This window comes from Ascidia mentula, chromosome 7 (assembly GCF_947561715.1).
Source record: "Ascidia mentula chromosome 7, kaAscMent1.1, whole genome shotgun sequence".
Classification (NCBI taxonomy): Eukaryota; Metazoa; Chordata; class Ascidiacea; order Phlebobranchia; family Ascidiidae; genus Ascidia; species Ascidia mentula.
Window position 1 is genome coordinate 17376484 of NC_138572.1, and position 16170 is coordinate 17392653.

A 16170-nucleotide genomic window follows, 5' to 3' on the forward strand; every position below is an offset into this window, starting at 1 on the left:
TCGCTGAGCAAAATGCACAAATTGTTTCCACTGAACTACAGTTTAAGTAAAGAATTTGTTTAACAACATGATGAGTTACGACCATTTATACCAATAATTACGGCTTTACCCTATACAGTAGTTTACCTTGTAAATTGCTGCAGATGCAGTATGAACCACCACCACTAAACTAATCTCTACAGTATTCTGAAGTGCCTTTAGGGTTGGAGTTTGCAGAAAAAGAATGTTGCAGTTCTGCGCTTTCATATATATATCGTATTCTAAAAACGAATCGTTTTATTGAATAGCAACAAAAAATAGAGTTTAAACTTTATTTTGTCAACTTTATTCATATTTTTGTTTCCGTCGCAACGGCAAACTAAAAAATACTAATTGTTTCTCAAATTAACCACCAACTCGCTATAATGCGCGAATATATAAAACAAACTTTATCAAATATATAAAAAACAAACGATATCGAACCAACTAAAGTTCATATTGACCTGACATGACCTCTGTTTACGTGCATTATATATACTGCTTCTACTGATTCCTACACCTGTTGTAAACTACCACCTATGATGTTCTTTAGCAGTCAAGCTTTGTTTTTGTTGTGACAAATTACCACAGTTAATTAAATGACGTATTTTTTCGCGAAAAAATGAAACTTTTGCTCGTGTTGTGGATGTCCGTCAGCCAAGCCTGTTGATGCTACAACGACAAACAATTCTTTCAATACAACCACCCTCACTTTGAACCTGGTTCAATTTAACGTTCCTCGTAGATAGTTGTCAGTCATGACACAGTGCGCTGCCTTTAAATTTCAACGTAACTCTGCAAATTTATGAAGGAAGTTCGCTGCCCTCGCCGCATTTCACGTAAACGCGAATAGAGATTAATTCACTGACTTGACAACTTCCTTTAATAAAAGTAAATAACACCACGATGATTTCATTCATTTGACTCATGAGCCTTTTGTGTCTTCGGGCATTTTCCATCCTCCAAGAACCAGAAAAATAATAACCTATATGACGTGTGACTCTTTCTAATATTTTAACATCGACCATTCTATGAATTTGAACCATCCAAATTAAATTAAAACATACCTCACTAAATCGTGTGATCGGTACAGAGATTCTTCTGACAATTATTGCATATGAGTACAATATCATTCTTAGTTGGTCAACTACGATTTTGTATTGTTTGGAATATAAACACGCTGTCATCCACGACAAATGGTCGTCAGATTGCAATACATGACTTTCGCAAAGTACGCAGAATTTTCTTCGAATCACGTTGAATTGTACTTGTGTCGTACATTTTTGGCTGCTTGATATATTTCACCAACATAGACTAAACAAGCGTACATCACAAACTCTCCCGTACGTTATTATTGCTTGTTAATACCCAGAATACGTAAATGCAGCGCAAGGCAATTGCATAGGTTTTGAAGTGCCACAAAGTTACCAGAGTAAGTCTCGCCAACTAGAAACAAGCCGAAGAAAATTAAAAAACTCTCACATTTGGTAACTTAATTGCTTAAAAAGCGACGACAACATTTCCAACACTACGCAGCACTAAGTAAGGTTGTCACCAGTCTTTTGTTTGTTTTTCAAACTTTGTGGTATGTTTACTTACTCACAAAAGATAAATGCAGGTTTTTTGAACGTTGAAATTCACTCGAAAATCGTGACTCGACGCGAACACTTGAATATAACTTCTTTCTGCAGGGACTTCTTTCTGCAGGGACATCCCCTGACTTGATACACCACTACACTATTCTTTTGCTTTCTCCAATTGAACAACCACATTTATAACGGCGCTATATACTTTATGGACAATGAATGTATTGGCCAAACCAATAATTTGAAATTAAACATATTCGGACAGTACACATTGTTTTCTTTTAACTGTGAAGTCAAACAATGGAACATAAATGATTAAGAACAGGTTGAATGAAAAGTAGTTCAATTGATAACAATAAAATATAGATAAATATTTCTGGTATGCATAAATAAACGGGTATAAATTTGTAAAGTGTACATTTCGCCTGAGTACATTAAAAATATCAACAGTTTTTTACATAGAAAAAAAATTAAAGACAAAAACTGAAAAAAATATTCAATTTTTTTGACTCCAATAACAAATAAGGAAGCTTCTTTTGAACAGAAACATGCAGAGCTTTTCACTTACGGTAAACATAGTCTAAAAAATGCGACATATACATGTTAAAGCAACATTGAAGCTTCTAATAAAAGTTACTATGGGCATATCTGAAAGTAAAGGGCTATGTAAGTGCATCAAGAAGAAACTTTTCATGCATATTTTCAGCATATGGACAAACATTTAACAATACCATCTATCATTTAACTATATATGCCAATTTCAGATTGAAGCAAATATGAAGATCACACCAGTGTGCATATTGATCATGACTAACATGTACACATTAAAAGGTTGCATGACATACAGATAAAATCAGGCTGTTTTGCCAGAATATTGAATCGTTGCAAAGCAAACATTTTGCCAAAATACCATTCAAAGTCTTTCTAGCTACTTTCCAATTCAATTGGTGGTCTGGCCGAATTAATACATATTTTCAAATAGTTCGATAAAATTAATTGATAAAAGTTAAAAGATTAAGGGTCTACTTCTGTTTTTTATCTTTGATCGCATTTTGTGGCATGAAGTAACCTGGATTACTGATGCACCTATACATGAATAGGTGTGCAAATATGATAAGTGCTGCATTTATTGCCAAGACAACATCCCGTGATTCTTGCGGGATGCTGAATTTTTCTTCGGAGTGAGAATACCATGAGTAGGACGTGAACACAACTGTACCCTGTGCAAAAAAAACATGGATATATTTTTAAGAACAGAAGTATGGCCCTAGAAATCAATCAAACTCTTGCCTTTGCATTTTCATTTATATAAAAGTATGTAAACAAAAATGCTTGTTTTTTTTGCAAAATTAGGACATTATGTTTTTACGTATAATCAACAGAACTACTTTCATCAGAAATACCTGGCAGCTTATAAGTGCATTGACAGGTGTTCATGGTCCAGCTGCTATGTGTTAGTCATTCAGTGCATGATTTATATCATAGTATTTTGTTTACAGTTACAACATGATGCAAATATGATCAATAATGGTAAACATACATACAGGAAACTGTTGAACCAACGAGTTTGCAACACCATCAAGTTACTGAGGCCAATACTTCGATATGCAACGACACTAGGTTTGCCCCTTACACTTGATGAAGTATAAAAAAACAGATGTATTAAGTTTCAAACCTGCAATATCCCAGCAGCGTAAAATACAGATGAATTCAACATCCATTCCTTGCCAGGACTTAAAAGTCCATAAACCGCAGCGAGCTAAGATGTAACAACATGCTTTACATATTTGACATGAACAATATGGGTGATATAACTCAAGTAAAATTCATCTGGGTAAAATGTTTTTACAACTTCTTGTCCATAAACAGAGTAAAGTAAGTAAAGCAACTGAGCTATGTTTCTTGTGGTTGAGATAAACAGATAGGTATATTGTTTCAATGCAACTAATGGCTCCTATACTTAAGCTAAACATATTTATATTACCTCATGATATATTTCTGTTTATGTCAAACAAGTGGAACTTTGAAACATAACTTCCAGAAAGTACAAATTTACAAATGATACTCACTTGGAAAGGAATACCATACATTGCAACATAAAGTGCCCACCATGTACCAAAATGTGTTGTGTCCACTAGGTGGGGCTCATATTTGTCAGCGTAATATTTAAATATTGGGAATTCAGACCCCATTGCTGCTATTACACGCACAAATGCCAAGAGGGAAACCGCAATCAGATAAAGGCACAAAATCAAATCGAAGAATTTGGGTCTGCGAACTTCAGGCCTAAAAATAACAAAGAAATTATGTTTAAAAGTTTATATAAACATTGGACTAAAGTTTAAGGTATGAATTTAGGCAGTTTATAAATAGATCCCAAAATAGGCTTTTTCTTACACTTTGTATGGAAAATCTGTCCTTGGTTTGATGAGAAACTTCCAGAGAACCCAGACTGGAAAGACAACAAAAGTAACATTCATCCAAACAGAATATTCCAGTTGGGTGGAATAAACACCAGTAAGAATACCAACCATAAGGACAAACTGGCTGGTGCATATGGAACCACACCAATACAAAACCACATTTCTTGGATCTTGGTTGTTGTCAATGCGGTAAATTATAAATACATACATGATGTAGTGCATTACAGCATTCCACCACTGTGTTGTTATGCCAACTGGAGACATAAGATAAACTTCTCCATGGGAAAAGTACTCTGTGTTGCTTTCATACCCCATGAAAAAGCCATAATGAGAACCTTGCAGAGTGAGATCAGCGACACTTGCCCACATGAATAGAGCACATGTGTAGTAGATCAGCCCACGACCTTCAACATTTGGTGAATTCTTTATTCCTGAAGGTGGAACAAGGAATGCGATGGCAGCGACAGTTGAAGCAGTGAAGCCAAGTCCGATACACATCATTGTAAATGGTTCGGTCAAAGTTTGAGATGCAGTGACGTACATTACAAGTGGAAAAGCTGTGAAGCTCACCAGCACAGTCACAATTAAACCAGTCAAATTTGCCATATTTTACTCCACCTATATCTTGAATATATGAAATATTGTTGTTGGCACCCTTCGAAGTGTTTGCAAAAATGTGCTGTTTTGGAAAGAGTACTTTTTGCACAATGTTCCTCATAGTTAGAGCAGATACTACTAGAGACTGCGCAAAGCCTGGTTCCACATGCTAACGACACAAATGAGCTTCTGCCTTGGCCCTTTACCAATGCGGATTGCGGTACGCTGTTTCGACCTATCATGTTACATTAATACAGCATCAATCCGGCTAATTATCTAGGTTTACAAAAATGTTTTGTAAATTTGTTGAGACTATTTCCGCTTCAAAGCACAGTAAACAACAAATGTCTACTACACTGACTGAGGTATGAACGTACTTTGCTGGGTTGACACTTTAACCACCTCACGGACGGGCGATATGGGGAAAAACCCCACGCGTCACGGGGTTACTTCAGTTCAATGACGGATGAGTATCGCAAAGAAGTTTCACAGAAAACTGCCAAAATTATGCACGACGAATTATTTGTTACACAGAAGAACAAATTTTAGATATAAATAGGTTTTGCTGTTATTCCAAAACTGTTCTGTGTGTGGATGAAACATTAAATTTAGGGAATACATTTCTTACAACAAATGTGTACCAAAATCTTTCATTAACTCTGAATTTAACCCAAAAGCATCCATTATCTCTTGGACCAGTAGCCTAAAGTTTGCATAAAAAAAGACAACATCATCTTCGGAACGGATGAAGAGACCATGCCATGTAACACTCATGTTTCCTGAAACTTAACACAGGAACACAAGACGGAAAGGGCACAGGCGGGGTTTAGCTTTCCGGCAGAGCTCAAACAAGCTTTCTGACACCTTGTTGGACAACCACGTTTTTCCTGACACTACGTTATAAAACGCCCTCGTAATCATCGTTCTTCCAAACTCTCGGCTATTATTCTCGCCATCGCGCTTCGCACATTCTTTCGATAGTTAATTCGCTGCAATTCAGTTACGTGTTAAACTCTGATTATCACTTTGCAAAAATGTTGAACATAATAAACGTGATTTTTTTAAAATTCAAATCAGATATAAAATTAATCTTATTCTTTTTAAAAAAAAAAATTGTTTTGAGAAAACATTCAGATTGGTTCCGCTTAAATTCACCTTGTAACTTCGCGGCAGTTTTAATAAAAAAAAAGTTGTGTACGAGGATGTTTTTTCGTATTTGCGTGATTTGCTTTCTAATGTAGTTTTGGGCGTTGGTACAACTACTATAATACTTCTGCAAACATATCAGGACAAAATATCTGTCGTCGGGCAGATATACAAGGGCAGAGGTAGCGATTACATGCGACACTTTTTCATCATAACGAATACTGGTGTGCCAAAAATTCATACCAGTCATAATGATGTCTTTTGTTCTTATTTTACCTTCGCGAATAGTGTGTAAGCATTATTAGCCTTATTTAATTGCATGCGTTTTTAACTGCCTTGCACACAACAAGTGGGATTCATGGAAAGAACTAACTGAGGAGGAAATTGAAGAAGCGTTCACTCTGGTGGGGCAACAACATATAGGGTGGTATTCACAATCCCCGATCAAGGATCAGATCAATTGATCCGGATCAGTTTTCACTGATCCGTATTCAGAAACTCGGATCAGAATGACGCGTTTTGATCCGAACCTCGAAAGGTGGATCAAACCTATTTCCGCGCGTTTTTTTCACAAAAACTTATCTATGCTCAATTGCGCCGCGTAGCGTCATTGGTCGTCTGCGCAACGACAGGAAAAGGTCAAATAAGTAGGTCAAAGGTTTTGTTTACATTTTTTCGGCGGATTTGTGTATAAAACGTACTGCTTCTTGGTAAGAATTATCTAACCCCTTTGACTGCGAAATAGTTAAAAGAATGTTTCACTCCAATTGAAAATTTGTACGCAGGAACCTTTCGGATATTAACAGAAATGGAAGGTTTAATAAAATGCGAGAAGTTTTGTGAATTAGACAAACAAAGTCTTGTTATATTAATCAAACCATTTATTAACGCAATTGAAAACAAAAAAAGCGACAACAACAATATGAACAGAAAAAACAAAGCCTGGGAAGAATTAACTAATAAATATAACAATAGCACAACTGGACAAAAACGAACAGCCACACAATTGAAAAACTTAAAATCCAGGGCTAAAAAGGAAATTGAAGAAAGGAAGAGAAATGTGAATCAAACTGGTGGGGGTCCATCACCACCAGATGTTAAAGACATTTCCATTAAAATTTCTGGTGAGAAAACCATTTTTCAGCGTTTGGGCCAGATAACAAGTCGTTTTCTGGTGCAGAATTGATACCTGACCAATTCAACTCACTTATCAACAATTTTGACAGCGATGCAGTTACCAATACATCTGCAGAAACAATAAATATTTCAGTTGGTAAGTACAAATGTAAGAGACAACACACACAAATATTTTCTTTACAATTACTTCTCCAGATGACAAAGAAAATGAGGATTTTTTTATAGAAGTGGAAAGTCCACTATGCAAGCCCACAACAAGTTCAGGTCAGCATAACACTGCATAGTATGTTTCGTTGTACTCACCAACAGCTTGTATTGCACAGAACAATCTAAGAAAAACTTTGAAGGGTGGAATTCATAAACCCCGATCAGGATTGATCCTTGATCCCGGATCAGCTAATCCAGGAACAACGATCGGATCAAGTTGGTATTCATAAACCCCGATTAGCTGATCCTGGATCAACCACAGTTTTGATCGGGGTTTCGTGATACAACATTCGCTGCAGTGAAAAGTATCACGAATGTTTATCATATTTTTTACGGTTCAGTAAGTTTTACCTGAAACCGCGTGGTTTTGGCGTGGTCAGTGTTGCTTGTTGGGTGCCTTTTAAGCCCAATTGGGCGAGTTGTCTTGGGTGTTTGCGCTTTTTTGTTACACCTTGTGCCTTGGGCGTGTTTAAACAAAAAAAAAATGGCGCTTTTTGGTTTGTTTTGGTAAATATTGTTATTTGTGTTTGGCACACCTGTCTTGCCATATTCTGATTATGCTCAATTATTTGTAGCCTCTGTTTAAACCGCTCAAAGCAACTAGTGGCTGCTACCTAAGGGGAACACTTTTTGTACCAAATTGTTCTCAAGAAATAGTTTATTTGGATGGTGAGTGTCTGAAGTTAAAAGCAAACAAAGTGATCATATGGCAAAAAAAGTTGAAAGTATACAGAAAAAAAAACCAGATCAATAAAAATAAACAAATTACATAAATCGAAGATAAAAATAGGAAGATTTAAAACAGTAAAATGTATATTTTATTTTAGGAAAAATAGTCGAATTATGTGCCTTCTTAAATTTCCAACTGGCCCTTCGGTATCTATTATAATTGTTGTGATTGGTTCTTCAGAAGTTACTTCCTCTTCCAGCATGTCATTATGAGAAATTGCAATATTGTGAAGGCATATAGTCGAAACAATAATGGCCATGGAGTTATTGAGGTGGGTTCTTAATGGTGTCTTTAGACATTGAAACCTTTGTTTAAGTAAGCCAAATGCCCTTTCTATCACCCCCCTAGTTTTAATTTGTGATCTGTTATATCTTTTATCAGCAGCAGTAATTGGATTTCTCAGAGGAGTCATCAAGTATGGTAGGCATGGATAACCACCATCGCCTAAAAGGATACCATCAAGAACCCCACTTTCAAAATTTGATTTGAGCAGACTATTATCAAAAATTGTTGAATCATGTGTGCAACCTGGCCATCTGCAAACGACATTTGTCAACAACATTGACGAGTTACAGACACACTGAACATTTAACGAAAAAAAATCTTTCCGGTTCCGGAACACTTCCGCTTGATCACCTCCTGGGGATACGAGTACAATCTATGGCACCAATGACTCCAGGAAAACCAGCAACACCAGAAAAACTTGCTTTGCAGATGGCCAAATTGTTGTAGGTTGCAGGAAATTTAATAAAGTCTTTCCCTTTCTGGGCCAGCACTTTGGCAACCCGGCCAATTATTCTACAGACGCTGCTTTGGCTGCAGCCCAAAAGGTCGCCATCAGTGCGCTGAAAATTCCCCGTTGCAAAAAAACGCAGGGCAATTAAAAGTTGCACAAAGTTTGGCACTGAATTCCTTCTTGCTGAAGGAAAATCATTTTTGATGTTGGTGAGTAGTATGTTGAATGTTTCCTTATTGAGTCGGAACCGTTTTTTGAACTCTGAGTTGTTAAACTTGTTCAACGGGTTTTGCAAGTCGACCAATCTCCTTGGCGGAATGGGCTCGGTTCGCTCTAAGGTTTCAATGAGCTCCAGTGATGAAATGGACATTTTTTGGCAGGTGAAAATTAAATTTTTGTTTAATAATCTGCAAATTAATAAAAGGAACAAATGTAACAAAATCAATAAAACTTAGCTAACTTTTAAACAGCAACATAAACAAATATAAGACATAAAACTGATACTGCACATCTAATAAATGTATTGAAGGCGCTGAAAAGAAAACAAAAATCAAAGCACATAATTACACTAAATATTTTCAAATGACTTTAGTTGATTTTAAGAAGGAAATAACTAACCTAGATTTTGTTGTGGTTTCAGTTCGGATTCTATGATTTGAAAGTCAACATTTTCCAAGTTGTCTGCAAAAAAATTAGTATTTATCTGCTTCAGCTAGTTGCCCAAAATTTGAAGAAATTCTTACCAACAGATATCTGAAGAACTTCACAGCTAGTATCGCTGTCAAATGAGTTGTTCAAGGGCCTGAACTGGGCTGGAATTAGTTCTGCAATGGGGATATGTGGTTTAATGTGAAATGCCTAATTACAAATGATTAGCCTACCTGCGATTTTGGCAAAAATCTCCTTCACCTCAGGTGGTGGCGGACCACCACACGTCATATTTGATTGGCGCTTAAATAAGGCCAACTCTTTCTTTGTACGTGATTTTAAGTTTTTTAGTTGTTCTGATGTTCTAATTTGTCCGAATAGGTTTTCGTTAAATTTTGTTGTTATCGTATCCCATGCTTTGTTTTTTTTGTTCGTGTTGATTATGTCCGTTTTTTTGCTTTCTATTTCGCCAATAAATTCTTTGATTAACAAAACCAATGTGTTTTTTTCAATTTCCGAGAACTGTGGAGTGCGTTCCATATTATCGTTATAATAAAGGCTAAAAAGATAATGCACCAGTGCCAGTTAATATTCCGGCAAATTATGAATACAGCTACACATTTTTAAAAAATACCTAAAATAAAATTAACGACTTGCCAACTGTTTGCAACACAAGTAAGAAAATGACAGAAATAGTTCCATTCCGGCGCTCAAGAAAGTAAACAAAACCTTTGACCTTGTTTATGACCCTGTTGTCACCGTCGCGCAGACAACCTTAGACGCTAACGCTATGCGGCGCAATTGAGTAAACCGTGATTTTTTTTTAAAAAGGACCGAAAATTGGACTTGATCCACCTCCAGGGGTGATCAACTTCGCGGATCAAAACGCGTCATACTGATCCGCGATCAGATTTGATCGGGGTTTATGAATACGGATCAACTGATCTGATCCTTGATCGGGGTTTATGAATTCCACCCTAAAAGACACTTTAATGGAACAAGAAATTAAACTCAGAAAAATAGAACATGACTGGAAAAAAGAACATGAACTGAAAATAAAAATTTTGAAAAAAAAGCTTGAAAATGTTTAACTGTACTTTTTTGTTGTTTACGTTTGTTAATGTACTCCTGTGTGCTATCTTAATTTGTAATGTATAATTTTTTTTGTTTAGATACTGATACCAATAGATCACCTAGTTGAAAAATGACATCTGCCCTGAATGCTGTCGATGTTGTTGATCTCGTGGAAAGAGTTGAGGAAAACATACCTCGGCCAACAATTTCAGACATGGAAAATCCAATTAACAAATTTGACACTAAACAATTCAAACAACGATACAGATTCATCAAACAAACTTTTATGTGTTTATTAAATTTATTAAGAATGGAATTGCAACACCAACAAAAATCTATCCCACCAATTTTCCAACTGTTGGCTTGTCTTCGTTTTTTTGCAACAGGCCACTCCAAAAAACTGATGGAGACCTACTGATGTGCAGTCAAAGCACCATATCAAGGGTAGTCAGCAAAGTCTCCAGGCTGATAGCCTCTAAAAGGAGATTATTTGTACAATTTCCAGGAAGTCGTGCTTCTGTTTTACTGGAAAAACAAAAGTTTGCAGAAGTGGCTGGATTCCCTGGTGTGGATGCAATAGACTGCACCCACATACCAATAAGCTCACCCGGTGGAGATGACGGAGAAATATTTAGAAACAGAGAAGGCTTTTTTTCTCTAAATGTGCAATGCGTTTGTACTGCAGATATGGTATTTACTGATGTTGTTTGCAGATGGCCAGGCTCCACACATGACTCAAGAAATGGCATTCTTTTAGGCGATGGAGGTTATCCGTGTCTTCCATATTTAATGACACCTTTGCGAAATCCTATATCAAGATCTGAAAAGAGTTATAACAAAGCTCAAATTAAAACAAGGGGGGTAATAGAAAGGGCATTTGGTTTACTTAAGCAAAGATTCCAATGCCTAAAAATACCACTGAGAACCCACCTCGACACATCAATGGCCATCACAGTTGCAACAATTTGTTTTCACAACCTAGCACATCATGAAAACTTTGATAATATAATTCCGGAGGAAGAAACCGACACAATAATCATCATTGAAACAGATACATCCATTGGCAATCTTCACAGAAACCAAATCATTAGAGAAACCTTTGTTTAACATAAGTTTTTGTCGTTGTTTTATTGTAATCCTTTGTTTGTAACCTTAAACACATATATTCATATATTTTATACTTTAATTCTTGTTTTATATATTTGTGCATTTTTAATACACAACATTTTGTCACAATGAGAGTCTTATCATTGCACACTAGAGAAAATAATGGCAAACCGAAAAATTCTATTAATGGGAATTGCTCTTCCGGCACTAAAGTTTCGAAAATATGTTTATTGAAACAGATTATTCGTCTACCATCATTAACCTAAGTAAGTCTCAGTGGATGGTAGCATCAGTTTCAATAAACATTTTCGAAACTTAAGTGCCAGAAGGCAATTCCCATTAATTACTACTATGCCCGGCAGAAAAATAGCAGTAAAAAAAATTCTAATTTCTGAAAAGACACTCTACCCTAAATGGAAAACAGCAAGTAGTTCAAATAGGTGAGCCAAATTTTAGCCAGGTTGTAGATATAAAAATTTGATCGAAATGAACTGGTCCAATATTGCGGAAATCTAATCTCTGCCCGACTTCCTCCATAGTATACTGCATGCTACTGTGTCCCGAAAATAAAGAACAGGTAGGCCTATCATTACTAGTACGGTTTTGTTAAAAATTAGAGAATATTTATAAAATAAGCGCAATACCGATTACACATCGACTAAATAATAACAGCAGTACTTTCAGCGACTGTGCTACCACCTCACATAAATCAACCACGTGGATTTTCGGCAAAAGTTGCTGAAGCGTGGAAAATATGATAAAACTTCGTGATACAACTCGCTACAGCGACTGACTGTCTCACGAAAACCCGATCAAAATTGTGGTTGATCCGGATCAACTGATCGGGGTTTCTGAATACCAACTTGATCCGATCCTTGATCTCGGATTGGTTGATCCAGGATCGCGGATCAATCTTGATCGGAGATTGTGAATACCACCCATAGTGTGCAGTGTCGCAGGTTGTCAAGTCCAGTTCACCACTTGCAAGGCAAGGAAAACGCACTTCACACAAATTCATTCAAGATAAAAGTGTATTTCACCACCCACAGACGAGGAAATAAATACATAAAAATAACTGAAAAGCACCCAAAACTGGAATCCAATTTACAATCACTACAGGCTAAAAAGCACATAAAAAAATTGCCTCTTACATTTCAAGAAAAGTCGGACACCAACTTGTTTTATATGATGTATTCAAAAACATGCAAAAATACCTTTAAATGTAATACAAAATATGTACAATTTGCACAATATTGAAAGCGGAAAACATGCTAAAAACGTTAATTTTTTCAACCTGTTGCAGCAAATAGGGTCTGATGTGTCAATAAGAATTCCTTTTAGAGTCACTAAATGACAAGATTACTTCATCTAAGCTCTTTGAAAATTATGTATTACTGCATTTGTTTTATGCAACAAGAAATTACAAAGTAAGTATACCAAGTTGCCAAACACTGCCTTAAACCATCTACCAACAAAGCAATTTTGGTTATTTATGTAGTGTGTACATCAAGAAAGAAAAATACTTCCAAGCAGAAAATGTAATAAACAAGGATTTTTCTTGTTGGAAACGTAGTGACAAACAGGTATACAACAGTGGCTCATTGTAGTTTTCAGAAAATACTAAAAGGGGAAAACAGTTAAAAAGCATATCCCATGCCTGTTTATATTGAATCACAAAGCAAGCTTGTATGCTTGGCAGTCACTAAGACAAAGAAAGTATAGACCAGTTGCCTGGGTCGTCCCTGCGCAGTAAACTGTAATAATATGTATAATGGTATATATATATTTCGGCACAAAACTTGATTTGGACATCAGTAAGTTCTGCGGTAAAAGTGTCGGATACAATGTCTACCTCTGCCCTGTATATCTGCCCGACGACTGATGTTTTGTCTTAAGATGTTAGCAGAAGTATTCTAGTAGTTGTAACAACGCCAAAAACTAAATTAAAAAAGCTACAAATCACGCAAATACCAAAAAACACCCGAGTACACCACTTTTTCCGATTCATATTCATTAAAACTGGCCAGTAAAGAACCAAGGTTAAAAGTTGACTTAGGATGGTCAAACAATTATCAATTATATTATAGCATAAATCATATTTTTTAAAGATATTTGAAGATAAAATCTGAATGAAAACAATTGAAGCTCCCGGAACCAGTTACATTGATTTATGGAGTAGTAAAGTGCCAGTATACAGAAAAAGCAATAATAAAGTTAGGACAGTTTAGTTTAACACCAAAATACCAAGAACATGAACTACCATACACAGATTGGTGCAACCTCGAAACTATTTAAGGAAGAAAGAAGAAAATGCTTTCTAAAATGCACGAAATACAGTCCTAACAGCAAAAATCCTATTTTCAATGTGCACACCATACCTCCAGCAAGCTGTTGTAGAAAAAGGCCACACCAGAGAAAGATTGGAGGGCTGAAAAAAGCGACTTTTCACAAAAAAAAATGAAAATTTGAGTCCGGATTTCATTTCTTCTTTTCGTAATAAAAGTAAAAATTACATCTACATGGTTAAGAGTGATTATGAATTAAAGGAAGCAAAGAAGTGATAAAAATCTATCAATAGCCTATTTGGATAACTTGGAGCTGCAAACATCGCTTTCAAGTCAGTACCATTAATAGCAACCACACCCTACAAAACCATGAATGTAAACCCTACCTGTAGGCTGTATACATAATTTTTAGAGGAATCCAGTATAAGGTCTTAGTTAAAACACATAAAGCATGACGTAAATAAAAACATAATAGTTCATACGTATTCACTTGACAAACGAAAATTGTTTACTTATCTACACTACAAACACCAACAACACTGCCTATTACCCTGTCAATACCTGGCCAACTCGGTTTAGAGGAACCGCTTCCTTCAATAAAACGGAGAAAGTTGATGGGGACTTAATAACCAGACTAAACAATCGCATGGTCGCAAGTTCCTGTTCTGAAGAAAGCTTATGGTTGCTGAACAGTTCGGATATTGATAGTTCTTTCAAGATACCATGGAATAAAATGTCTTGTCAATTTATGTCAAAAATGGAGTCCAAAGTAAGGCCGGAAACATGGGAACGTAGAGAGTTTGTACGTATAGTCTGCAATGAAATGATGGACCAAATTCAATCTCCAATAAAAAGACAGGATTACAGAAGCATTGCAGCAACAATAGTTAAGATTTAACCTAAATCATTTCAAGACTTGGATATGAATGCAAAACTAATTGGAGATGGCTCCTACTCCTTAACAGTTTGAGAGAAGGTTGGCCAACTCGACAAGAAACAAAACTTCCAAGACCAGCACCCAATTGGGAAATGAATCTAAACTGAAATGCAATGACAAGGTGGAATTAAGCAAACAGACACTTGACAACAGTGGTTTCCAACCAGGGGGGAATTTTGTAATTTGTTCGGGGAGGTTGTGTCACAATATTAATCTCTTACTGGTTGTCTGTACTATGCGTTATTGCTGCAGGGGGAAATTAGATTTGAATAATGACTAAAAGGGTGCACATGACAAAAAAGGTTGGGAACCACTGCTCTACACCATATACTTGCACAGCATTCCATCAGTTGAGGGTTCCAAAGAAGAGCTTAGTTTTATTTTTTGTCGCTACAAAAACTAAATAACCAACTCAAGAAAATAAAAATGACTGGAGAATTCTATTTCGTAAAACAGGCATGGACTTGTATCTTCAAAAGTGTCCGGCAAAGATTTTTAATCAGTATCCGCAGCTACTGAACAGAATATTGTACGAATTATCCAGATTATGAGTTATCAACAAACGAAGAAGCAAAATATCAAGAAGCTACTTCTATCAATAAATGAAAAAAACCAACACCAGCAAAGCAAATGTTGTAGGAGTTACTCTGTTGTTGCTTGGGGAAGAGTTTTCGCGTGAAAACCAAACTAGATATGCCCTCTTTGTAAAAACTTGACCTAACATTTTAAATTCTGCTAGATTTTCATTCAAAAGAAAATGCACTTAATTTTTTGTAGGATGATAGATGTTTCGTTGCTTACGTTTAATATTTGCTGAAATTACATGTGATAGAGAAACAACCATTCTTAAGTATTGGACTTGAGAGTTACTTCTCAATTGGCAGCAACACAGTTCACTGTTGCAGTGGATGGTCAAATACTGTTTGAAAATATTTTTACTTCAATGGATGCAGTGTGCATCTGCTTTGCGGCATACTATAATTTCAACATACAGTATTCTGGGGGCATTGAAATAACACTTAAATCCATACAAAGGTAATAAAACAATAATCCCAAAGTACATGCTTGTGTGAAGTTTTTCTCCCGCATGGTCAATGTTTAAGTTTAATGAATATTTCATGTCATTCACAATAATAATTAACCTTGTCAAAATGCATCTCTATCAGGAACTTTTGAAAGTTATACACACAAAAATCCTCAAGTTTTACAAAGCCTTTTAAGGAGAAATGATAAAGTCAACAGTTGTGTTCTTTATATTTTTTTCATTCGTTTTTCGTATGTGTGCCACTGCTCGGCTCAAAATGGCTTCTGTAACGCCTCTTTTTGTATGTGGACACCCATGCATATGCATGATTTGTGTCAATTATCAAATAAAATAGACTGCCAGGAATTACAGAATAAGTGTTGTTTTTATCATTTTTTTAAAAATCTATTAAAAAATAGAAAGCAAACCGATGAACCATAAAATACATGTAATGTATGCTAGCGCAAGTTACGTACTTTAAGATGTAAATTTACATATGCTGTATGGCGACTGTG

General features: G+C 35.9%; 1 protein-coding gene across 1 annotated transcript; it reads right to left on the minus strand.

Annotated features, from left to right (window-relative positions):
* Positions 1–1806: 1806 nt before the first annotated feature.
* On the minus strand, positions 1807–4648 carry LOC145908466 (transmembrane 6 superfamily member 1-like). The gene is made up of 4 exons (XM_082995754.1): positions 4002–4648; positions 3674–3890; positions 3280–3363; positions 1807–2824 (listed from the first exon to the last, which is right to left on the minus strand). Exons 1-4 carry the CDS (start codon positions 4631–4633, stop codon positions 2627–2629), a joined length of 1131 nt encoding a protein of 376 aa, XP_082851880.1. The 5' UTR covers positions 4634–4648; the 3' UTR covers positions 1807–2626.
* Positions 4649–16170: the final 11522 nt, after the last annotated feature.